Genomic DNA, 25,355 nt, shown 5'->3' with positions numbered 1-25,355 from the left:
TAAGACCCAATATGCAGACTTCTAAAACCACTAGGCCAGGGTTGTGGAAAAGAGGCCCTGGCTCTCATCAACATAGGGAAAATGTATTTTTACAGGAAGGTCCTCCCTGGCTACGTACCCTCCCTACTTCCGGACCAGCCGCCGCATATATACTGCGGCAGGGCATCCTGGCTGTGCAAAATCACATACATGTTTGTAATTTTGTGCAGGGGTTTTCGGGGGCATGTGCGTGCATGTACCTGGACACAGCGGTAGCCAATTAGCGGGTCCTGCGACCGCGATGACTTCCGGGGCCCGCCGCTTGTTCGGCGAAATGATAGTACGGCAGTCTCCCTATGTGAACAAGGCAGGCTGTTTTGTCAGGGAGAAAAAGAGAGATCTTGTGTTTCAGCTAAGCTGAAGGAAGATCTTGTGTTTCAGCTAGAGGAAAAGAGAGATCTGTGTTTCAGCTTAGCTGAAACACAAGATCTCTCATTTCCTCTAGTGCATCCAGTCCCAGTACAGTTAGAAAGCACTCCCGAGGAACACATTAAACCCCTTGATCACCCCTAGTGTTAACCCCTTTCCTTCAGGCCTAGTATGACTTTAGAGGGGACCCCATAGAATTTCAAATTTTAACCCAACCCCTGCCCCATTTTTTAAATTTCACATTCAGTTGGGAATTTCTGGCTAAGAGCTGAATGAGACGGGGATGAATCACTGGTAGTTAGGATGTTGGCGGCAGCCAGCTCCCCAACAAGAAGCCTAAACTGGAAGCCATCACATTTAACAATAGTAGCAATACCGCTGCTAAATGTTTAATTTCCCACCACAGCCGAAAGACCCATTTAGTCCAAACAAGTTAAATTCAGTCTGAACATGGATTCGGACCTCATTGACACCTCATCCCTAGTAACATTTAATGTACATTTAACATTACAGTAAGGCAGCAATGTTTATTTATTACTGCCTCTGCTTCCTAGTAGCACTACATACCAATTCTTAGGCTATGGGTACAATCGGAAACTTTAATTTGCAGAATTAAAATTGTGTGCAATCAATTGCATACTTTGCTTTTTATTCTAGAAAATTCACTGCTTTTTTTTTATTTATGCAATTGTACGATCAGCAGGATGACCCTCCAAACAGTGGCATCCAATAGAAGCATTTTTAGCATCTCTCGAATGGGCAACTGTGATTAGTCACACATGACCACATAAAGTAGCTTATTGCCACCAAAGAAAATATCATATTTTTATGTACAATTGTACTTTAATGAAGACAAAATTAATGCAGCTTTTATTCATGAATATATTATTTTAACGCAAGCAAGTCATTTTCTGTACTTTAGTCCTCAGAAAGGGAGAAGCACAAAGAGCAAATCAATTGCTCATATGCTATCAAGAGACATGTCAATAGGAGGAGAGAGAGCAGAATGATAGATAGACGAGCTCATCCAGGGGCAGACTGGAAAGTTTCGGCCCAGGGGGCAAGTACAAACCAGAGGCCCATGGTGCAGTGACTGGGCCCCCCTCCCACTTTCCCTCACCCCCCCTCCCACTCTCCCATTCCTCCTCCTGACCCCTGTTCCAAGCTGAAGCCCTGCTCCAGATACTCTCTACTTACCGGCTGAATCTGGGTTCCCGACTTGGCCAGCAGGGGTAGGTTGGGGGGAGCTGGGACAGCTCAGTTAGGGATGGCCGGGGCAGAAGAGTCTCCAGTGGGGCATGGAACCGGCCTCTGCTCAGACACAGTTTACACCATCCATGCTGGGGGGAGGCCTGCGCTTTGTCCTTGTCTTCAACCCGCACTCAGTAGGTCAGCGGCAGGGACTTTTTACTTCTCTTTACCAGGAATCCTTTAGACATGCCTGTGGCAGAAGTAGTGCAACCTTTTTACGGGGCATCAGAGCAGCCCAGGGGGCAATTGCCCCCCTGCCCCCTGGCCCAGTAATCCCCTGAGCTCATCAGTCTGCTGCTTCTACTTTCACTTCCCAGTCATAGGCTGTTGGAGGGACATGACTTGTAAATGCTACTTAACAGCAGTAGGGAAAAATCAAGTATTTTCCCCGTTCAACAGAATTGTACTGTGGTGTACAGCTGTGCGAATGTCAGGACTGGATGGACAAAATACAACAGCTTTAGAAGGTAAAACAACTCCCATACATTTATGAAGCGCTTCCTGTGCTAGACTATCAGTCTGTTGAGACCAATATTGACTATATATAATAACACTTTGATTTCCTGATCGTTCGTTGTATCACACCCTTTAAATTTCCTCTGCTTTACTTCCATATAAATACATTTTAAAGGCTGTAATTTTATTTATATTAAACATCACAGTCATATTTTTTCCTTCCCAGTTAAAACTCATTTTTTCCAATATATGTTTCCACATCTGTTGTATAATTGATTTAATCCCCAACCAAAGGAATGTTGGAGTCTTATGCTGGACTTTAAATAAATCCCCCAAAGGCATACTCTGTCCTACTTCTCTCTCTCTGCTGCAATATCTGTTTGGAACATGGTCATGTTAATAAAAGTGTAAACATCGTTGAGATTAAGGAAGTCATAATCATTTTTACTGTCAGGCTGGTCAAAACCAACACGGACTTATTAGCTGAGTGAATTAGAACACATAGAGGGTATACAATTCCTTCTCCGTCTTTCCGTGAACGAGTAATTAGTCATTTCTATTTTCAAAATAAATTATTTCAACCCCCTCTCTTTCATTTTTCTTTTCTTTTTCCTTTTCGGTGTTAGACAAAAAAGGGTTACTGTATTAATATAAATTTTACATAGCGAAACCATTAGCCAAGCTTTGGTCTGTCAAATATTTAAATATATAGGAATATATATATATATATATATATATATATATATATAAATATATATAAATAATATAGGAATATATATATATATATATATATATATATATATATATATATATATATATATTTATTTATTTATTTTTCCTGTGCAGGGTATGATTTTTTTTTTTTTATCATCTTGATAAGATGGCATTTAGAAAGAAAAATTAATAATTAATGGTTACTTTTTTTTTTTTTGTACAATGTACAGTGCCTTGAAAAAGTATTCATACCCCCCTTGAAATTTTTCACATTTTGTCATGTTACAACCAAAAACGTAAATGTATTTTATTAGTATTTTATGTGATAGATCAACACAAATTGGCTCATAATTGTGAAGTAGAAGAAAAATAATAAATGGTTTTCAACATTTTTTACAAATCAATATCTTAAAGTGTGGCGTGCATTTGTATTCAGCCCCCCTGAGTTAATACTTTGTAGAACCTCCTTACGCTGCAATTACAGCTGCAAGTCTTTTTCGGGATGTCTCTACCAGCTTTGCACATCTAGAGAGGGACATTTTTGCCCATTCTTCTTTGCAAAATAGCTCAAGCTCTGTCAGATTGGATGGAGAGCGTCTGTGAACAGCAATTTTCAAGTCTTAATTGGATTTAGAACTGGGCTTTGACTGGACCATTCTAACTAGAAATCGACCGATATAGTTTTTTCAGGGCCGATATCGATACTGATTTTCCAGCCACCCTTCAGGCCGCTAGCCGATATTAGGTGTCAATATTCTGCACTTTTTACGTTTTTTTTTTTTTCACACTGTCCTTTTCATTTTTTTTTTTTATCACTTTTATTGCTGTCACAAGGAATGTAAACATCCCTTGTGACATTAATAGGCAGTGACAGGTACTCTTTATGGATGATCTGAGGTCTGTAGGACCCCAAACGCTTCCTCTGTACTTAAAAGCATTATTCCAGCTTTGTTCCGGTCTTCTGCCAGCTGGCATATGTCCCCTCCCACTGCTTGTAATAACAGCCATGCGGCTGCTTAGCTGCATCGGTTGTTATTACAAGAAAGTCGACCGTCAGCTCTAAAAAAAACGGTACTGGGGTAATGTCTGTAGTTGCAGGCATCACTCCAGAACAACCACTTGAAGCAATATCGGCAAGTGTGTGGACGATACTTCAGAAAAATCCCTGAAAAAGTGAATATCAGCCTCTGATAATCGGTCGATCCCTAATTCTAACACATGAATATGCTTTGATCTAAACCATTTCATTGTAGCTCTGGCTGTATGTTTAGGGTCGTTGTCCTGCTGGAAGGTGAACCTCCACCCCAGTCTCAAGTCTTTTGCAGACTCTAACAGGTTTTCTTCTAAGATTGCCCTGTATTTGGCTCCATCCATCCTCCCATCAACTCTGACCACCAGCTTCCCTGTTCCTGCTGAAGAGAGGCATCCCCACATCATGATGCTGCCACCACCATGTTTCAAGGTGGGGATGGTGTGTTCAGGGTGATGTGCAGTGTTAGCTTTCCACCACACATTGCGTTTTGCTTTTAGGCCAAACAAAAGCTCAATTTTGGTCTCATCTGACCAGAGCACCTTCTTCCACATGTATGCTGTGTCCCCCACATGGCTTCTAGCAAACTGCAAATGGAACATCTTATGTTTTTTTTCAACAATGGCTTTCTTCTTGCCACTCTTCCATAAAGACCAGATTTGTGGATGCACAACTAATAGTTGTCCTGTGGACAGATTCTCCCACCTGAGCTGTGGATCCCTGCAGCTCCTCCAGAGTTACCATGGGCCTCTTGGCTGCTTCTCTGATTAGTGCTCTCCTTGCCAGCCTGTAAGTTTAGGTGGACGGCCATGTCTTGGCAGGTTTGCAGTTGTGCCATACTCTTTTTATTTTTGGATGATGGATTGAACAGTGCTCCGTGAGATGTGCAAATCTTGGGATTTTTTTTATAATTTAACCCTGCATTAAACTTCTCCACAACTTTATCCTTGACCTGGCTGGTCTGTCTGTCCTTGACCTTCATGATTCTGTTTGTTTACTAAGGTTGTCTCACAAACACCTGAGGGCTTCACAGAACAGCTGTATTTATACTGAGATTAAATTATACACGTGGACTTTATTTACTAATTAGGTGACTTCTGAAGGCAATTGGTTCCACTAGATTTTAGTTAGGGGAATCAGAGTAAAAGGGGCTGAATACAAATGCATGCCACACTTTTCACATATTTATTTGCAAAAAATATTGAAAACCATTTATCATTTTCCTTCTACTTCACAATTATGTGCCACTTTGTGTTGTTCTTTCACATAAAATCCCAATAAAATAAGTTTATGTTTTTGATTGTAACATGACAAAATGTGGAAAATTTCAAGGTACGTGAATACTTTTTCAAGGCACTGTAAATTTCAATGCACTAAAGTTAATGATAGAACAATCACAGATCAGCTATCAAAAATCTGTGTGTAGGGACCCTACCCTAAGCATTCCCTACATCTTAGGGACACCAAGTTTCCCTAATCTAAATGTAGTGCTGCTAGGAGGCTGTAGTCAGCCTAAGCATTTATTAATAAGGCCCTTTTCACATAGACATTCCTAGTGGGTTCGCCTGTTCATTTTTCAGGCAGAAAGGCTCATAGAGGAGAACGGTCTGTGTCTGTGTCCACTCTACATAAGCAGTGGGGATTAGCGGACAGATCCCCTGCTGATCAAGTGGATCGCATCCGCAGCCCGCCCTGTGTGAAATTCTGTTTTCCTCAGTTTTCCCTAAGTTATAATTGTTTACTTCTGCCTGACAATAGTGTAAGAGGGTTCTATAGGTTATGAATATTTATGTGTTTGTGGCCAACCACTAGATTTGTTGCCTGTGGTGCATACTTTTAAGGGTTATAAATATATGGGAAAATCTTTTGGAAACTCTTTTGCCTTCCAGGCTTCACCTGGGGGGAGGGCATGTACAAAGCTGCTCCCTAACCTCCCAGGCTTGCTGTCTGGAGAGGACATGTGCCTTAAAAGAGAAGTATGTGAACTCTAAAGAAATAAACATTTATACTCACCTAGGTCAATGCAGAATCGGTCTGATGCTGCATCTGTCCCCCGCCTTCTCTGAGAACTGAACGATTAAAGACCGCCAATTGCTCAGTTCAAAGCAGAGAGTGGTGACTGTCAGTCCCTGGCTCTCTGCTCTGCCCCTCTAGGCTGCATTGGGGGCAAGAGCAGCTGGCTCAGGCTCTCAGTTGCTCGCTAAGAGGCTGAGCCAGCTGCCAGTCCAAGCATCTAAGTCGATCCTAGCATAAAAGTCACAATCCCTACAGAGCCTGGACCAGCTAAGTGATGTCAGCTGACAGTGGGCTAAGATGACAAAAGGAAGTTCACTCCTGTGATCCCCAGAAGAAATAGGGCCAAAAAAGCTTTGGCCCTACTTCTCCTTTAAGAAAGAAAGCACAAGACTGAGGCCTGAAGAAGCTTGCACTGCCTTGCTGGAGAGTATTTCTAGGAGGATTGAAGCTGAGACCTACAGTAGACTGGAGCACCAGGGGTGAAGCGTTGTCTGTTGAAGAGTGCCCAGGGGAAGCTGGGTAAAATATACCACTGGTGTGCATTGCAGGAAGTTCTGGTGGCTCATCCAGTGAGATAGTGTACTACCCTAAAACTACTTTTACAATCTGAAGAGTACAGAGTGCCCAGTTTTGCTTCAGTCTTAGTCTGTATTAACTATAAGTAGGATTCAGAGTCTATATTTTTGGTCTTTTCAGGTATCTGTTGCCCCAATCCCTCTCTCCCTGAGTTTCCTGGACCCCAATAAACTCACCAAACCTTCTTAAAGTGATTGGTGTCCGCTTCTTCTGAAGCGTAGGGCTGGCATAACAGGGTGGGAGGGGAACCAGACAGTATAGAGTTAATGTACAAAAGAGAGAGGTAGGAGTCTCACATGATTGGTTGACAGGGTGATGGGGAGGAGCATAGAAGAAAAGACTGTAGGAAGGGGTGGTACAGTAACAGTCGGAGTGGGGAGCCATCGGATGAATGTCCTGCCCTCCCTCCCTGAGATAGTGTAAGTCGGTTGGAGGGCAGGTATGGAGATGGCGTTGGCTTGGATGGGGTTAAAAATCTGTTGGTGTGATACAAGTGGGGAACCATCATTGGTATGGTGTCCTCTGGTTGGGTGTGGTCAAATGAGAGGGACCAGGTAGTGTTAGACCTGTAAGGTCTGTGGGACAAGGGTAATGTTCCTGAGTCAGTGTTCTGCGGCTAAGGGACATCTAGCTTTGGTTTATGTTATTGTTATATTATTGTTATTTATTATTTATGTTGTTGAATAAAAGGCCGGAGGGCAATTTAACTCCACCTTGTGTCTTGTGTCTTTATGGGGTAAAAGGGGGATGGAGCTTATAAGGGGTTATGTGGTAGTCATAAGGACACCTCTGAGTTACCCTAGTCATGCCGATGAGCTCATAGTTGTGTTTTTTCTCCTTTCCAGCGATGTGGGTGGAGTGGGGAGGACCTGTAAGTAAAACTGCAGCAGAGAAAGATAACGTCTCCTCTCCTTCCGGACAGGTCTGTTTTGTGTGGCAAAGTGGTGTAAATTGTGATCTTGATAGGAACAATGGCAAATTTTTATCATACAATATAGCTCCCATATACTGTATATGCTTTATCTGCATTTAGCTGTTTATGTGGAGCTGTGCTTTGCTCCAGCAACTTTTTCTGATTCATAAAGCTGTAAGGGCTTGTTCCCACTAATGGTTGAGGGGCAGTAAAATTCCATGATTAAGCCACATTTTTTATACCTAGAAGTATTGTTTCAGTTTTTGGATAGAGTGAGAGATTAGAGCCCCTATGGGTTTTATTGCTGTGTGTATTTCTACTCCACTGGGGAGGGAGTCATCATTATTACCTGCCCAGGTGGCCATTGTCCTTGCAAATCTAACATTTCGCTTTGTCACCAGAGCAGGAATGGAGGGGAAATCGTCCCCACTTTGGAAATACTTTGTCTCATATCATGGTGTGTCTATTACACAGGAAGTCCAGGGAAATCTCCCCAATGGGATACATATGGAAAAAAAGCTGACAATAGTTTACCCATTCCTTTTCCAAAAGGTTTGGCAATTAAATTTACTTTAAAGTGTTATTAAAACACAACGGTAAAATCAGTCTGTATAAGCAGTAAAACATGCTTGTTATACTCACTGTGGAATCTAAGTGGTTAATCCTCTGCATTGTGTAATAAGGCTGTTTGATCCCATCTTTTCTGATCCTTTTTACTGTCCCCAATCCATCTTCCGATAGTACAGAGCCTTGGAGACACTCTCCACATGATGCTCAGTTTGGCGTGTATTGCTAAAGAGTTGTTGTTGTTTTTTTTTTTTTTTTTTGGGGGGGGGGGGGGTGTATGTGACCAGCACAGGGACAATCAGCACTGTCCAGACAGAGGGTCAAGGGTCATGCAACCTCATAGAACAGTCATAGGAGAATGAAAACTCTTCCTACTGGCTTTAACCAGTGCTCGGCTGGACACTGATAGATGTCACAAGACTGTTATATACTCAGAGTTGTATAAAGTACTCTTAACCCATACTTGAGTAAAAGTACAAGTGCTCGATCAAAAAGTGACTTGAGTAGAAGTGGAAGTGCTCAATCAAAAAGTGACTTGAGTAGAAGTACTAAAGTATTCAACATTTTTTGTACTAAAGTATTGCAAGTAGTTTTTTTTTAAATTTTGCTACTCAAGTACTGAAATTACAAGTACCAGTAGTTTTGAAAAAAAAAAATGCTACTCAAGTACTGAAAGTAAAAGTACAAGTACCGTGTTATGTAGTTATTAAAGAAAGAAGTCAAAAGTTTGAACATCATATTGTTTTTTATTATTTCAAATGCAGCTTTTATTTATACATACAGTAGCATTTATTTTCGTATGCGCTGATAATACACATGTTTTGAGCTTCATGAAACCTGCCATCTACTGTTCTGGCAGTGGTATTTTTTATAAAAGTAACGAGTAACTATGCAGCACAAAAAAACAATATCGGAGTAGAAGTATTAAAATCATCGAAAAAATGTAGTGAAGTAAAAGTGGAAGTAGGAGAAAAAAATTCTACTCTAGGAAAGTACAGATACCGCCTTTCGGTACTTAAGTACAGTAGTGAAGTAGTTTTACTTAGTTACTATACATCTCTGTATATACTGCTGATGAGAAAAGGTATTTAGCAGTTTATATTTACTAAAATAATTTCATTTCCATGTTCTGTGTACTGTGGGAGACCAGATATATTGAATGCAGAGTCCTGGGGTTAGTAACACTTTAAAGTATATGTATACCTGACTAATGCACTTCTGTTTTTTGCTTCTTATGGTTCTGTTTAACATACCACTGAAAGCATTTTGGTATATCTGCTTGATATTGGCATACCAGCTGATCCTGCCAAAACATGCTGATCCTGCCAGAAATCCAGTGAGCTGACAACTTTCTGTACAATCTGCTTCTGCTGCACTGCTATCAGTTCACCTCTATGGACTACAGTCCTAAATCCTAAGACAATTCCTGTCCTAGGGTGACAACGCTGCTCTTCCATATATACAGTGTAGGTAGTGAGAGTTGTCACTCTAAGACAAGTAGTATTCTACTGGCAGGATCACCAGGTGAAAATAAAAGATTAACAGCCTAAAAAAAAAAAAAAAAAAAAAAAGAAAACGGATTTAGCTATCACATCTAAGGACTGGTAAGTGCCAATATTCTACATTTTTGTCCTTGAGTTTAGATCAGGAAAGTCTTTAAGAAGCTGGCAGCATATATGGACCATTATATAGACATAATATGTTTCTGTTACTTGTGGTTCTTGTGGTGGAGCTGGATTATATATGATGATGATTTGTACAGATTTAGGATGCTAATAGAAGGAGGTACTGTATACCATGGTGAAGGTCCTTCATAACTATTGAATAAATATATTGATGTTGGGAGCATCAAAGGATGAGATGTGGTGTGGTCCACACTCCATTCTTCGATAAAGCAACATGAAACTAGCCATTGTGTGTTATGGGACTTGGGCTCTGCTCACACATGATCAATTTGAAGTTCAGTTTATAGCTTCAACAAAAGCGCTGCAATGGTCAAACCATGGTTTTCATTATATTCAATGGTGCCAGCCCACACTTGAGCATAGAGTTGCTTGAATCTTGAAACTTATCGCTGGCAAAGGTACATGAGCTTCATTTGGAGTAGAATTGTGTATTTTGGCCCTAATGTCTTCAGTGGGAGTGCCTGAAAAATTAGCATAGTGTTTGTTTTTTCTTTCTTTTTTTCTTTTGCTTTCCAATTGCTAAAAATAATTTAAAAAAAATGTTCAAGCCTGCAACATATGCTAAACCACCCGTACAAACACTAAACAATAAAACCCCCCCCCCCGAAAAACAGCCTAAGACATGCAGCTCAAGTGTGAATGGGGCCTTAAATACCTCCTTTTTCAGACTGACATACTATTGACATTATGTTTCACCCTGAAAAACAGACCTCTAAGCCCCCGAAACATGTTGGCTTGTTTCCTGTTATTTCAATAAATATAAAAACCAACTTTCAATCACAGTACTACTAACTTCTCATTTTTTGTTGCTCCTACGTCAGTATATAATGGCGCCTTTCCATTAGTTTAAACTTGGTGGACTTTGACCATTTTACATCCTTCTTTTTTTTTTTTCTAGGCACACCGGAAGGGCCTTTGGAAAGGGGGCGAAGAATGCACATATTAGTTCGTGCGTCAGAGGGAGTCCAATGCGATCGGCTGAGCGGTCTAAGTGTGTCCCCTGGCGTTATTGGTAATAGAAGACAAATATTCCTCTCCTAATAGACAGTGCAGATGACAAAGCCAATATGGTGGCGCTCAAAGCTGAAATTACTGCGAAATAGATGTTTCCTGAGTCTATTATATCAGTCGGCATAGGCTTCTCTGGTTCTTTTCATGACAGGATGAAACACATTTGAAAACCTGTGCTCATGTTTTATTTAATTTTTTTTCTTATTGTATCTAGTGGAGTTGTGTCATTTGCATAATTATTGCATTAGGAAGCAAATGGGAGATTGGCTGAAACTAGCCCTTAAGCACTTACTCTATTTTAGACTGCTCTGCTTTGCCCCGGTGCCTGGTTTCCTGCACTGCGGATATGCAAATAGCAGCATAATATCAGTTGCACATGTTTGCTTAAAGGGGCACTAAGCCCATGAAATGTACAGGCCCGTAAATTTATTCCTATGCAGTGTTACCTTGATTGGCAGTGTTTTAGTCAGCAAAGCATTTTGTTCCGAATAAGAGCAACGTGGATGTACTTTTTTCCACAGGATCACACTTATGATTTATTTTAAAGCGATCCAGTCTTGATTAGGCTTGTGCAGGAAAAAAAATGTTCATTAGCATTTTATTAAAATTGTGCAAGATTTCGTATTCAAGATTTTGATTTGTGCTCTGGAGTTGCTTTACTTTTCTAGAAACCTGACACTCCAGCTTCAGTGTCAGGGAGGTCACCTAAGGTAGGACAGTTGATGCCAAGAGCCTGACCTCGTTATAATAACTGCACTTCATCAGCATAAGGTTAGACTGTTAAAGCGGAACTAAACCCATCAATTTAACAGTTTTAATAAACAGTTACATTGCCAGCACATGACGGGAATGTAACTGTCACATTGGTTGTGATCTCAACCAAACTGTCAAATTATCCAATTTCTAGTGCCATAACTGTTTACATGTGCATCATCATGGCAGTTGAAGATCAAACAGAGGCCAAGATGGCAGCTTCCTTGGCTGAAAACAATAGGAGAGTTTAGTTCCGATTTAATGAGACCCCTGACATTCAAGCTGAAGTGTCAGATTCAGTGACGCTGAATAGGGATAAAATTTAAATAATCCATGACTAAGTACACTATACTGCCAAAAGTATTGACCATTATTCTTGATCTTTAAGGATAGTCTACAGACTGGTATGGTGCCAGCTAATTGGAAAAAAGCCAACGTGGTACCAATATTTAAAGAAGAGCCGAGATATTTCCCGGGTAACTATAGGCCGGTCAGCCTAACATCATTAGTCTGCAAGATTTTGTAAGGAATGTTAAGGGACTATATACAAGACTTTAGTAATAAAAACTCTATTATTAGTAGTAGTCAGCATGGTTTCATGAGAAATCGTTCATGCCAGACCAATCTATTAACCTTCTACGATGAAGTGAGTTTCCATCTAGACAAAGAAAGGCCTGTGGATGTGGTATATCTGGACTTTGCAAAGGCATGTGACACAGTCCCCTACAAACTCTTACTGTACAAACTAAGGTACGTAGGTATGGACCATAGGGTGAGTACCTGGATAGAGAACTGGCTCCAGGGGAGAGTCCAGAGGGTGGTGATAAATGGGGAGTAGTCAGATTGGGTGGGTGTGGAAAGTGGGGTTCCCCAAGGTTCTGTCCTGGGGCCAATCCTGTTTAATTCATTCATAAATGATCTAGAGGAGGGGGTATCCAGCACAATCTCTGTATTTGCGGATGATACTAAACTAAGCATGCCAATATCTTCTATGCAGGATGTGGAAACCTTACAAGCAGACCTGAACAAAATAATGGGATGGGCAACTACATGGCAGATGAGGTTTAATGTTGAAAAAATGTTAAGTAATGCACTTGGGCGTCAGAAACAGGAAAGCAAGCTACTCAGTAGGGGGGAACCTCTGGGTGAATCTAAGATGGAAAAGGACCTGGGGGTACTAGTGGACAACAGGCTTGGCAGTGGCATGCAATGCCAAGCCGCTGCAAACAAAGCCAACACAATACTGGCATGTATAAAAAAGGGGATTCACTCCAGAAATAAAGAGATTATTCTCTCACTCTACAAGACTCTGGTCCGGCCACATCTGGAGTATCCCGTCCAGTTCTGGGCACTGGTCCTCAGAAAGGATGTGCTGGAACTGGAGAGAGTCCAGAGAAGGGCAATAAAAAAAATTAGGGGAATGGAGGACATCAGCTATGAGGAAAGACTACAAGCTTTGTACTTATTCGCTTGAGAGGGGCTATGATATCAATGTACAAATACTGTACTAGTGATGACCCTAGCATAAGGAACAAACTTTTCAGAGAAAGGGAATACAATAAGATGCGTGGCCACTCACTTAAACTAGAGGAAAAACAGTTTAACCTTAAAATACGTAGGGGGTTCTTTACTGTCAGAGCAGTAAGGATGTGGAATTCTCTTCCACAAGCAGTGGTATCAGCAGGAAGCATCGATAGTTTCAAAAAAACTATTTGATGGGCACCTTAAAGACCACAGCATAAAGGGGTATACAGTGTACGGTTAACAGCAAACACACACACACATCATAGGTTAAACTGGATGGACTGATGTCTTTTTTCAACCCTTACAAACTATGTAACTATGTATATTGGAACACGCACATGAACTTTAATGGCATCCCAATCTTAGTCCGTAGGGTTCAATATTGAGTTGGCCCACCCTTTACATCTGTAACAGCTTCAACTCTTCTGATATGGCTGTCCACAAGGTTTAGGAGTGTGTCTATGGGAATGTTTGACTATTCTTCCAGAAGCGCATTTGTGAGGTCAGGCACTGATGTTGGACTAGAAGGCCTGGCTTGCAATCTCTGTTCAAATTCATCCCAAACGTGTTCTATTGGGTTGAGGTCAAGCCAGTCAAGTTCCTCCACCCCAAACTCACTTATCCATATTATATTGCCAAAACTATTGGGCCACCCCTCCAAATCATTTGGTGTAGGGGGGATTAGAGTGTGGAGTTGTTTTTCAGGGGTTGGGCTTGGCCCCTTAGTTCCAGCACAGGGAACTCTTATGGTGTCAGCATGCCAAAACATTTATGACAATTTCATGCTCCCAACTTTGTGGGAACAGTTTGGGGATGTCCCCTTCCTGTTCCAACATAACTGTGCACCAGTGCACAAAGCAAGGTCCATGAAGACATGGATGAGTGAGTTTGGGGTAGAGGAACCTGACTGGCCTGCACAGAGCCTATTAATATGGACTAAGACGGGGATGCCATTAATGTTCATGCGTGTGTAAAGGCAGGTGTGCCAAAACTTTTGGCAACAGTGGGATTTTTGACTTACTGTAAAATCCATTTCTTTGATGTTCATTGATGGACACAGCTCCTGGTCTTCTTAACCATTGGGTTATACTGTCCCCTACAGGAGTAGGACACTAGGCAGAAAAAAAGTCTGACTACCCCTATGGGCAGTCACAGGGGTTTTTTCTCTTTCTCTCTGCTACAGGGACTCAGTTTTGTTACAAGCAGTGTCAGAAGATTTACAACTCCACAGAGGGGTGCGTGCTGTGTCCGTCATTGAACATCAGAGAAAAGATTTTACGGTAAGTCAAAAATTCAATTTTCTCTTTCGTTCATTGATGGACACAGCTCCTGATCTTCTTAACCATTGGGACGTCCCAAAGCAGTGTTAAACATGAAGGGTGAGAACAGCAAAAAATAAATTCCCAAGGCTAACTATAGCCAACCAGGTAAACAGGAGCTCGACCAAAACAACTGGAGCTCACCTGAAAAAAACAAAACATCCTCAAAGAGGACCAGGTCCTCTAAACCGCAGCCTGCAAAACCTTGCAGCCAAAGGAAGCATGCACAGATGCCAACACATCCACTTTATAGAACTTTGTGAATGTGTGCACCGATGACCAGGTGGCCACCTTGCAAACCTGTGTCACTGATGCCTGATGACGGAAGGCCCAGAAGGCACTGAGCGTCCGAGTAGAGAGTGCGCCTTGACAGAGAAAGGAGGAACCTGACCCTTGATGGAATAGGCCTGAATCACTGTCTGTCTGATCCATCTGGAAATGGTTGCAGAGGAAGCGGACAACCCTTTCCGAAGCCCATCCGCGAGCACAAATAGTGAGCTTGATTTCCTAAAAGACTCCATAGCTGCCAGGTACACCCTAAACGCCTGGACCACATCCAAGGCACGCAAATCAATTTCCTTCAGATATTTTGGCCTGGGACACAGGGAAGAAACACAAAGTCTTCATTCAAATGAAAATCAGAGACAGCCTTTGGAAAGAACGATGGACAGGAACAAAGGACCACCTTATTTCTGTGAAACACCAAGAAAGGTGAACGACAGGATAACGCCACCAATTCAGACACCCTGCACGCAGAAGTGATAGCCACCAAGAAGGCCACCTTTTGGGACAGCGTAAGCAGGGGAATCTCCTGAAGAATCTCAAAAGGAGGCTTCTGGAGGACTGAGAGCACTAAATTGAGGTCCCAAGGCGGCAACAGAGACCGCACTGGAGGGGCCAAGTGCCCAACTCCCTGAAGAAAGGTACCCACCAGGGAGTATGTAGCCAAAGCCCATTGAAAGAAGACCACTAAGGCCGACACCGGACCCTTTATAGTACTCAAGGCCAGTTTCTGCTCAACCGTCCATTGAAGGAAGGTCAAGATCTGAGCCACCGAGAAAAAGCGAGGATGAACCCCAAGAGACTCACACCACGCAATGTACAACTTCCATGTATGATGGTAGATCTTCCTAGAAGTAGATTTCCTAGCTTTTAACAGAGTTGGAATCACCAACTCAGGCAAACTTCTATCCATCAGCACCTGGCTTTCAACAGCCAAGCCGTCAAAGCCAGCAACAGTAAAGCAGGATTGAAGATTGGCCCTTAGGACAGCAGATTCTCCCTGAGAGGAAGCTTCCAAGGAACATCAATGAACAGCCGCACTAGATCAACTTTCCAAGCCCCGTTAGGCCAACCAAAAGCCACTAAGATGACCGGAATCCCTTTTGCCTCGATCCTGCATAGAAGTCTTGGCAGAAGCTGGAGAGGAGGGAAGGCGTAAACCAGACGATACTGACCCCACGGGCCACCAACACGTCTGTGGTGTCCGCCAGAGGGTCCCGTGACCGAGCCACAAACCTATGCACCTTTCTGTTGAGCCAAGGCACCAACAGACCCACCTCAGGGATGCCCCACCAGAGACACAACTGATGAAACACTTCAGATGAAGGGACCACTCCCTTGGTCCATGCCTGCCGACTGAGGTAATCCGCCTGCCAGTTTTCCACCCCAGGAATGTGTAAGGCAGAGAGGGCTAAAACAAACTGTTCTGCCCCCCTTAGAATGCTGGCAACCTCCAGAGCCACCAGAACACTTCTTGTACCCCGATGGTGATTGACATAAGCCACGGCCGGGGCATTGCCCGATTGAATGCGCACTGGATATCCCTGAAGACGATCCGTCCAATGGTCCAGGCACAGTCTGAGTGTTTAGAGTTCCAAGATATTGATTGGTAGTCTGAAATCTTACAGTGTCCAGAGCCCCTGAGCAGAATGTTTGCTGAGGATGCCTCCCCAGCTGGACAGGCTGGAATCCATGGTGAACACTGTCCAATACAAGGGGAGGAAGTATTTGCCCAGCCGAAGCATGGGAGAACGAAGCCAACATATCAGGGACTCCCTCATTCCCCAGCTCAGCCAGATCTGATTCTCCAGAGATTGCAGAGTCTTGTCCCATTTGGCCAGAATCTCCCTTTGTATGGAACTGTGCAAATAGAATCGCCTCAAAGGAAAACACCATCAGGCCCAGCACCACCATGCAAGTCCGGAGGGATGACCATCTGCTGGACAGCAGGAGACAAATTGCAGCCTGCAATTTCTGGAGTTTATCCAGAGAAAGGAGCACTCTGGCTAAGGCCAAGTCCAGAGTCAGACCCAGATAGTCCAGCTTTGTGGACGGAACCAGAAAATTCAGAATCCAGCCAAACTCCCTCAGAGTTCGTATGGTGATTTCCAGGTTTTCCACCAGAGCAGTAGGAGACTCCGCTTGCAAAAGGAGATTGTCCAAGTAGCCCAGTACCGTGATCCCCTGTTGGCGTAACAATGCCAGCACCGGGGCTAACACCTATGTGAAGACCCGAGGAGCAGAGGCGAGACCAAAGGGTAACGCCACAAATTGATAATGCTCCTCTCCTACAGCAAAGCAGAGGAAGCGCTGGTTACCGACACATATTGGAATGTGAAGGTAAGCATCCTTGATGTTGATATAGGCAAGAAAACCGCCCTGATGCTGGATGCCGCCACAGTGCGAATGAACCCTATTCTGAACTTCTGCACCCGCACAAAGCAGGTCAGCACCTTGAGGTCCAGGATTGGACACACCTTGCCTTCCTTCCTGGGGACTGTAACAGGTTTGAGTAAAAACCCTGAAAATGTTCTGAAGTCGGAACCGGGACAATCACCCCTTGAAGTAACAGGTCTTGTACTGCCCCAAACAGACCCTGTAAGTGGTCCGTGGACAGGCACAAGTTGGAAGGAAAGAACCTTGCCAGAGGACAAGAGCGAAACTCAATCTTGTAGCCGGACCCGATATGGGTGAGGGCGCACCTTCATGCTAAAGGTGCCTTCTCCACAGGTCTGGAGAAGCCCGCTCTTGGCTTGCCAGACCAGATTAGTTTGGATCCTCCAGAGGAGGCCCTGAAAGGCTTGAGCCCTTGTCAGTCGACTCTGAGGGAGGAAAAAATGTATGAGCCGAGAAGGAAGGCCCACGTCTACGACGAGGGTCCTTGCCCTTAGTAGCCCTTCGAAGAAAGGTACTCTTACCCCCTGTGAGACCTTTAATGATGTCATCCGGGGAAGCTTCAAACAGGCGATCTTCTTGAAAGGGAAGAGCAGTCAAGGCCTTTTTAGAAGTCTGGTCCGCACACCAGCATTTGAGCCAAAAGACACGCCAAAGGACCACTGCCAAAACAGAGAGCCGAGCCACTAGGGGGGTCGCATCCAAAGAGGCATCACAGATAAACTGCAGCCCCTGGACCAGCTGGTCCGCCAGCTCAGCAATGGTAGGGGGGAGCTATTCTCCTTCCAGGTCACAGCGTAAAAGCTTGGCCCACTCATTTAGATTTTGCGACTCCAGGGCAATGGTGAATATTGGCCTTAGTGCCGAACAAGCCAGAGTGTACATATTGTGGGCCACAGCCCCTGCCTTCCTGTCAGTCGGATCCTTAAAGACTGGGGACTCTTCAACCTGAATCATGGTTGCCTTGTTCAATCTGGAAACTGGAGGGTCCACCATCGGTGGAACAGTCTGCTTCCTAATAAGGGACTTATAGTTGTATCGCCTAGCAAATTGCTTAGGGACTCAAGGGGACGCTTTGATCATCCCCACTTTTTTGCGACAATTCTGTCAAAATAGGCGGGGAAAGGAAAGACCTTTGCCGCTCTGGATGGCTTGTAAGTTCCAAAGGGAACCTGCACCTCCGTTGCAGCTGCGTCCTCCATCTTTAAGGTCGCACGCACAGATACAATCAGTGCTTCCACCAGCGCCTTTTTGAGCACGGTTACAGATGTGGAGCAATCGTCCTCACTATTTGAGGATTCCGGGTGCGTGGTTGCAGACCCAACAGGGCGACCCACGTCTGCGGTGGCCGAATCAGATTCAGGATCTGATAAGACAGATGAGACAGGGGAAGGTAGAGGGTGCTTTTCGCTTGCCCTTCGCCTGAAAGCCATCTCCACCCGGGACACAAAGGACTCAAGGACCGCCAACAGTGCGTTGATGGATGGTTGGAACCGGGAGGGCCCCGCAGCCTCACAGAGGGGATCAGGTGGGGAGATGTGCTCCAAAGACTCCATGATTCACCAGGGTGTAAAACACTGCAAAGGAACAACCCCCACCGCGCTGGCAGCATCACCCGGTTGCCAGGCACAAAGCACCAAGCAATTCTCAGCAGAGAGGGAGAGGACCCCATCAGACACCAGGACTGGATTTTGGTGGTGGTAACCCCTGGGGCTGACTCCTGTATCTTTTCACTTCCCAATCGTCGTGCGTGGAGTGCAGATTGTGCTGGTGCAGCCACCAGCACAATCTGCAAGGCCTCGCAAGGCGTTTAACTTGCAGGTCAGCCCTTGTCTGGTGGGGCTACATCGTGGCCGACCTATAACGTGGAGCTGAGGTCTGCGGGCGCTCGCTGGCCAGACTGGGGAGACCACTGTATCTACAGTATCCAGCCCATTGCCCACTCCCGAAGTTGATTGTAGATCTCCCAGGAAAAAAAAACAGGAGAATCTAAAAACAAAAAAATTGCCAGGACCAGAGATCCCAGCAAGGAACTAGGTCCTTACTCCTGACTAGGCAGAAAAAAAACCTAGTACCTAAAACCTAAGTACCTATAGCAGAGAAAGGGAGTATCTATAGGAGTTGTGAGCCTCTAGCCTAGTGTCCTACTCCTGTAGAGGGCAGTAGTATAACCCAATGGTTAAGAAGGTCAGGAGCTGTGTCCGTCAATGAACAAAGGAGAAATAGTGCATTCAAATTAATTTATAAACCTATTAGTAAACCCCTCCCTCCTGCCCCCACACAGTACACACCTCCAAATAATAGCCCTAGTAATTTATTAAAAAAACAAAGTCTAAATGGCTCAAATACTTACCTGAATCTGTCGTCAGTTCTCAAGTTTTCTAGACTGCAGAGTAAGATGGTCCTTCTTTGGGTGTCTATTTTATTGCCTGGCGATGTGTATGCTTCCCAATAAATCCAGCAGCTGGGCTCTCATAGGGAACTGAAGACTCCAGCTGTTGCATTGTGACATCACAAGAAGGCCTGTCAATGATCTTTACACCCAGAATAAGCAATGCGGGGGGTCACCTGATTGCAGATTTAGGTACGTTAAAAGGGTCTTAGGTTTATAAAGTGAGAGAGTGGAAGTGAGATGGCTGGAAGGGATGAGGGGTTCCAATTTTTCTAAAAATGGGCATTAAGTGTAAAATGTAGATATTGGACCATAGCATACCTTGTTGCAGCTAAATGTATTATAGTTTGTGAAGTTAGAGAGAGCCTGAAATGGATGTCAATTAAACCTGTCATGGGATAAATATTAAGGCTGCTTTTACTGGTCTCCCTCTAATCACCTGGCTGTTTCCGTCAGTTCACTGGTCACAGACTTAAAACAAGTATACAGTTGAGGAAACTCAAAAAAGAAAAGACAGTTATAATCATACTTCTCTGGATAAGTGATTTAGAAAATATTTAAGGCAGGCAACTGACATTTTCAAATGGTTATTGATGGCAGGTTTATTGTTCCTCTCATGAGAGCTTTCCTTTAAAATGATAAAGATGATCTAAAGAGTGACAAAATATAATGGCACATACAGTTTTATCTACTTGAGTGTCTCAGGACATTCAGTTTGCTAATAGTGGTTTCAAGCTTCAGGTAGACCTCTAACCCCACCTCCACCACCACCACCACATCCTCAGTCCAATGCACTAGAACTATGTTATCAACAGGGAGGAGTGCACTGTCAGGAAACTAATGAGTCTGTTGTACCATTTAGTTGTGTTAAAAAAATATCCTGTTCTTTTTGTATTTTTTTTCCATTATGAAGGACCTAGTGGTCCTGCTAGTCCCCCTGACTTCCTATTTCAAACCGGACCATGCTAGGCATGAGAGCAAATCCATCCCAGTGTGGTTAATTTTCTGACTGTGCTGGGAGAACAACCTGCCATTCAATGGCCAAATTGTGTACTGGTATGCCCTTCACTGTTTCTCCGCCCCTATCTTTCAGTACAGCTGAGAACAGTGATTATGTGATCACTTATAAAAAAAGAAAAACAAATGGCATTTAAAATGTATTTTAAATGTATACAGAAATGTTTGACTTTCATTTCCATTTTAAACTAAATGGGCTGTTTTACAATGTTAGCGTTCACATATACTTTAACAAACCTCCTTCCCAATTTATGTCAACGCTTTTTCACCATAATGTTAAAATTTTGCAGACATTTCTGGGAAATGGTAAATTTAAAAGCATTGTAAACCTTCCTAACTGCACCTTGTGTTTTTTTACCTGCATATGATGTGCATTGATCATGTAGTTTAATGGTGTCATTTGTTGCCCTGTAAGCACAGCCTACAGTAGAGAAAATCTTCACATTCCCTTGTCAGAAGTTTCTGTTTGTGTAGAAACAAGAGGCATGTGGTATGGCACTGCACAGGTTAATGCATGACCTCTGTCTTTGATCTAAGGACTTTTCCTGTGAAGAAGCTACATATCCCACAATGCCTGGGTCTCTCGCCTAGTGCTGGCGCAGGTGAGAGCTAAAAAGTAATTCGATCTGACACAGACACAAACAGTCAGAACATTCACAGATACACAGAGGCCTCACTTACAGTTTGCAGTTGGTGCGTTTCCTCATCTTAGCACTTCCACATTTGTGATGCAACACAGAGCGAATAGCAGTAAATGCATTGGACGCTGTGTGACCCGGAACAGGAAGTTGTCCTGTCACTTTGGTGCATAGGGACAAACTAGCTGAAGCCACACATGGACATGGGGGAATCAGCCAGTCATGACCACTACAAACTGCAGCCACAACACGTGAGACCATCATTACAAGGTAATGCAAACAAAGACACGGGGAATATAACTACACTAATGCTGTACCTAGTTAAAACAAGTAAATTTAATGAAAGTGTACAGTACCTTGAAGTTTTACTCATCAATATCAGGGAATCCTAGAGCAGACATCAAGATATAAGCAAAGGCATCATCCGGAAGATAGGTGCCTGTTTTATATTCATTAGATCATCATTTATTATTTTAATTGCATTGCAGGTTCACTTTAGAAAGCATTACCGATTTTATCTCGCTGACAAATTTGGACAAAGCTTTATAGCACAATTGGTTCTCATTCCATTAATCCTGTTTCTTTAGATACTGCTGTGTGTATCATACTGTTACTTATCCTTCAGCTTATTTACTAATGAAAAGCAGAATGCCCTTTGCTGGCTTCAGCCAAAATACAATAGAAAAATAAGTTTGCTAAAGGTACAAATTATCCAAGGAAACTGGGGATTAATGTAATATTCAAATAATGGATATTTGCCAACGTAGAAGAAAATATAAAGCCAACCATTTGCAGATGTATTATAAATTTCCCATGAATTCTATGTTTGTGCTGTGCTTGAGGCTGGTGGTTAGTTTACTATACTAAAAAATAGGAGAAAATGTTACGAGGTCAGTATATTTCATTTGGTTTAGGCCTAGTTCCATGAAAAGGCCACCAAATTTGTGCAACTGTAAATTGTGTAATTGAAACCCCATAAACACAGATGGCCAGTCTAATAACAGCCATTTACATTGGTGATCAGTCTTTTATCACCATGCGAAGCTAGGTAAATAACTATAAAAAAATATTCAGGTTAAACTCTATACTTTGCATGGTTCCCACTGTTATCAATGCTGTTCCATCTACCTAATGTCTGATCTGTACGAAGCTGGTTTGGGTGGGTGGTTCATGCAACAGCAACAGCAAAGGGTAGGAGGTGTGCACTGTATAAAGCAAACCCTTTGAAGACTTCAACAGTTCTTTGGTGCGTAATGTAGCACTTACAGATAGGTAATATTTGTTCATCAATCCTATTCACAGAGAAGGGGTTGGACCAGCCAGCATTGACCTGAATCTCGTGGGAAAGGTCACCAGCATTTACTGTATATTGGAACAGCACCCACAGTTTTTAGTATTGGAAGGAGTGGGAAGGCTTTAGAACCTCCTCCAGGCATTAGACCCCGTTCACACTTGTGCAACTTAAAAACCGTGCGATTTCCATAGCGACTTTACAATGCAACTTGATTGGACTTTCATACGACTTTGATGCCACTTTGGATGAGTGTGACTTGTGCAGAATGGAAAAATGTGTTTCAATTTGTTAGGTTTCTTTATTTTCTAAAAAATCCCAAATTTTTAGAACAATTGGAATTTGAATTGGTCGAAAATTGTTTGACCAATTCAAATTCTGTGTGAAGAATAGCTGGTTGTTAAGGAGCGGGCCAGGAAGTCGGCTGCCGTATCCTTGGCAACCAATGATTCATCAAAAAAAAAAAAGTGTGGGGTCCCCCCCAAGATCTATACCAGACCCTTATCCGAGCATGCACCCTCACAGGTCAGGAATAGAGGAAGGGTGGGGCAAGTGAGGATGCTTTGGGACATGGGAGGACAAGGGCCTCTTCCCCACAACCCTGGGAAGTGGCTGTGGGGGTCTATGAGCAGGGGGCTTATCGGAATCTGGAAGCCTCCTTTAACAAGGGGGCCCCCAGATCCTGGCCCGCCCCTATATCAATCCATATGGTGTAGACAGTACACCAGTTTTTGGCAATTCCTTTATTTAAAAAAATGTCCCCCACTGTAGATTCATCGTCAATCAAGCCGCCCGCTGACCTAAAAACAGGAAAAACATTTTACAATTTTGACATGGGTATGGGCCTTGGGGGGGGGGGGGGGGGCAGACAGCTAATGAATTATCAGTTGTTAAAGCAGAGTTCCAGTCACCTATGGTAAAAATAAAAGTCAGCAGCTACAAAAAGTGTAGCTGCTGACTTTTAAAAAAACAGCCACTCACCTGTCCCAGGATCCAGTCAGCCGGGTGCCTACTGCACACGTGCGAGTCATGCTGCGCATTGTGTGTGGTGGATGCAGTCTTCTGGGACCTGTTACTGTTCCAGAAGACTGCAGGGGGAAGTGAGGGAGGAGAACTTCCATTTCCAAGCGCAGCGGCGCTCAAGACGACAGTGGGAAGTGGGTACCTGTCTTAATTGGGTACCCACTCCCCCCCCCACCCTGCTCTTCAAAAGTGCTAATTGTGCAAGAAGAGCGGGGGAAGAGTCCTTTAAGCGGAACTTCTCCTTTTGGGTGGAGTTCCGATTTAAGGACGCAGCTTCCCTGCCTGCTCCTTAACAACCAGCTATCCTTTACACAGAATTTGAATCAGTCGATCAATTTTTGACCGATTCAAATTTCAATCACTATGAAAATTTGGAATTTGTTAGAAAATGCACAAGTCTCACTCATCCAAAGTCGTATCAAAATCACATCTATATGATGCAGGTGTGACTTTCATGTGACTTTTGAGGATTTACATTATATTGTTTTTTATATTCTATTCAAATTTATTTTAATTGAATTTGAAATGATCCTATGTGAAATTCAAATTTTGGAAGATGGTTATATTCTTTCTATTCTATTCTATTCTTCTTTATTCAAATTCCAATTTATTCTATTTGAATTCAAAAAATGTTCTATTTGAAATTTGAATTTTGGAAGATGATCTTATTCTTTCTTTTTTATTATTTTCTAGTCAATTGTTTTTTCTATTCTATTCTAATCTATTCTTTTATATTCAAATTTAAAGTTATATTTGAATTTTGCGAAATGGTTATATTTTTTCTATTTTATTCTATTTTATAATTTTTCTATTCTATTCTTTTCTATTCTAATCTTCTGTATTATATTCTTTTCTAATCTATTCCAATTCACATTTATTAAATTTAAAATTCAAATTTCAGAAGGTGGTTATATTCTTTCTATTCTATTCTCTTTATTTTCTATTCTATTTTATTTTGATCTTTTATTTTCTATTCTATTCTGTTCTGTTTTACCCTATTATTTTCTATTCTATTCCATTCTTTTATATTCAACTATTTTCTATTCTATTTCTTTATTTTCTATTCTACTTTATTCCATTTGAAAATTTTAATAGAATTAGAAACCAATTCAAAATTGAATCACTTCATTATTTCGGATTATTTTAAATTCATTGCTATTGTAATTCAGAAGTTTGGATGCATCCCAATTTCCGAATAACGAAAAATAGGTTGGTGACAGGGTCTCTTTTAAAACCAATGGAACCTTGTGCAAATGTCAAGCCATCTACTGTCTTATAATATCAACAGTTGTTTTCCTGCTTCAACTAATATCTTTGTTTTGCTTACTGCAGAAGTTTATGGAAAGTTACAGATTCATAGTGCTTATCCCAGCAAACCGTGGACACGTCTCGGGGCTGACATTGCGCCTGGAAATGAAATGTAGGTTATCGGGAAGAAAGTCTCAACACAGCATATTTGAGTATTATCGCTATACCTGAGACGACTCTAGGGCCATTGTTAAATATTATCTGAATATACTTAGGGAAAAGTAGCGTTGTATGTGACCAGACCAGCAAGAATGTATTACATACAAATCGAATGACCGTAGGTAATGCATGATCAGTCTTATGACTATGGATATTTATTTATAGTACCGTTATCCTATTGATCTGTACAAAGAAATTGCTGCAAATATGCAGATACAATACAGATACCTAAAAAATTAAAGAAGCAAGTACACTTACTATATGTATGCAGCAAAATATACCCCACAAAAACAAGGTACGTTGGGAATGAGTTCACCTTATGTGACATGACAATCTATATGGATAATAGACAGTGGCAGCTGGTGCTCCAAGGGCGGGGGGGGGGGGGGGGGGGCGTCAGGCTGACCGCACCATACCCCCCCCCGGACCATACCAGGCCGCACACCACACCAGGCCGCGCACCCCCCCCCCCCCACGGACCACAGCGAGACAGGAGAAGAGAGGACAGGCAGGAACCCCCCGCTCACTCACCCTGCCTGGATGCAGCAGCAGGGGGCGGCAGCTTCGGACTCCTCCCCATCTTCTGCATCTCCTCCCTCCTCCTCCATGCCCAATGGCATGGCTTCTC

At 42.8% G+C, this 25,355-nt stretch overlaps 1 protein-coding gene across 3 annotated transcripts in view; it reads left to right on the top strand.

The window, feature by feature from the left end:
• Positions 1-25,355, top strand: part of PKHD1 (PKHD1 ciliary IPT domain containing fibrocystin/polyductin) — a 1,006,139-nt gene that overhangs the window by 688,922 nt on the left and 291,862 nt on the right. For all 3 annotated transcript variants that reach the window (XM_082249887.1, XM_082249888.1, XM_082249886.1), the window contains exons 53-54: positions 10,515-10,628; positions 24,593-24,680. In XM_082249887.1, coding sequence (XP_082106013.1) covers positions 10,515-10,628; positions 24,593-24,680 — 202 coding nt within the window. The remainder of the gene's footprint in view (positions 1-10,514; positions 10,629-24,592; positions 24,681-25,355) is intronic.

The sequence above is a fragment of the Pelophylax lessonae genome (assembly GCF_965119305.1).
Source record: "Pelophylax lessonae genome assembly, chromosome: 3".
NCBI lineage: Eukaryota > Metazoa > Chordata > Amphibia > Anura > Ranidae > Pelophylax > Pelophylax lessonae.
This window is presented reverse-complemented; position numbering and strand designations above follow the sequence as displayed.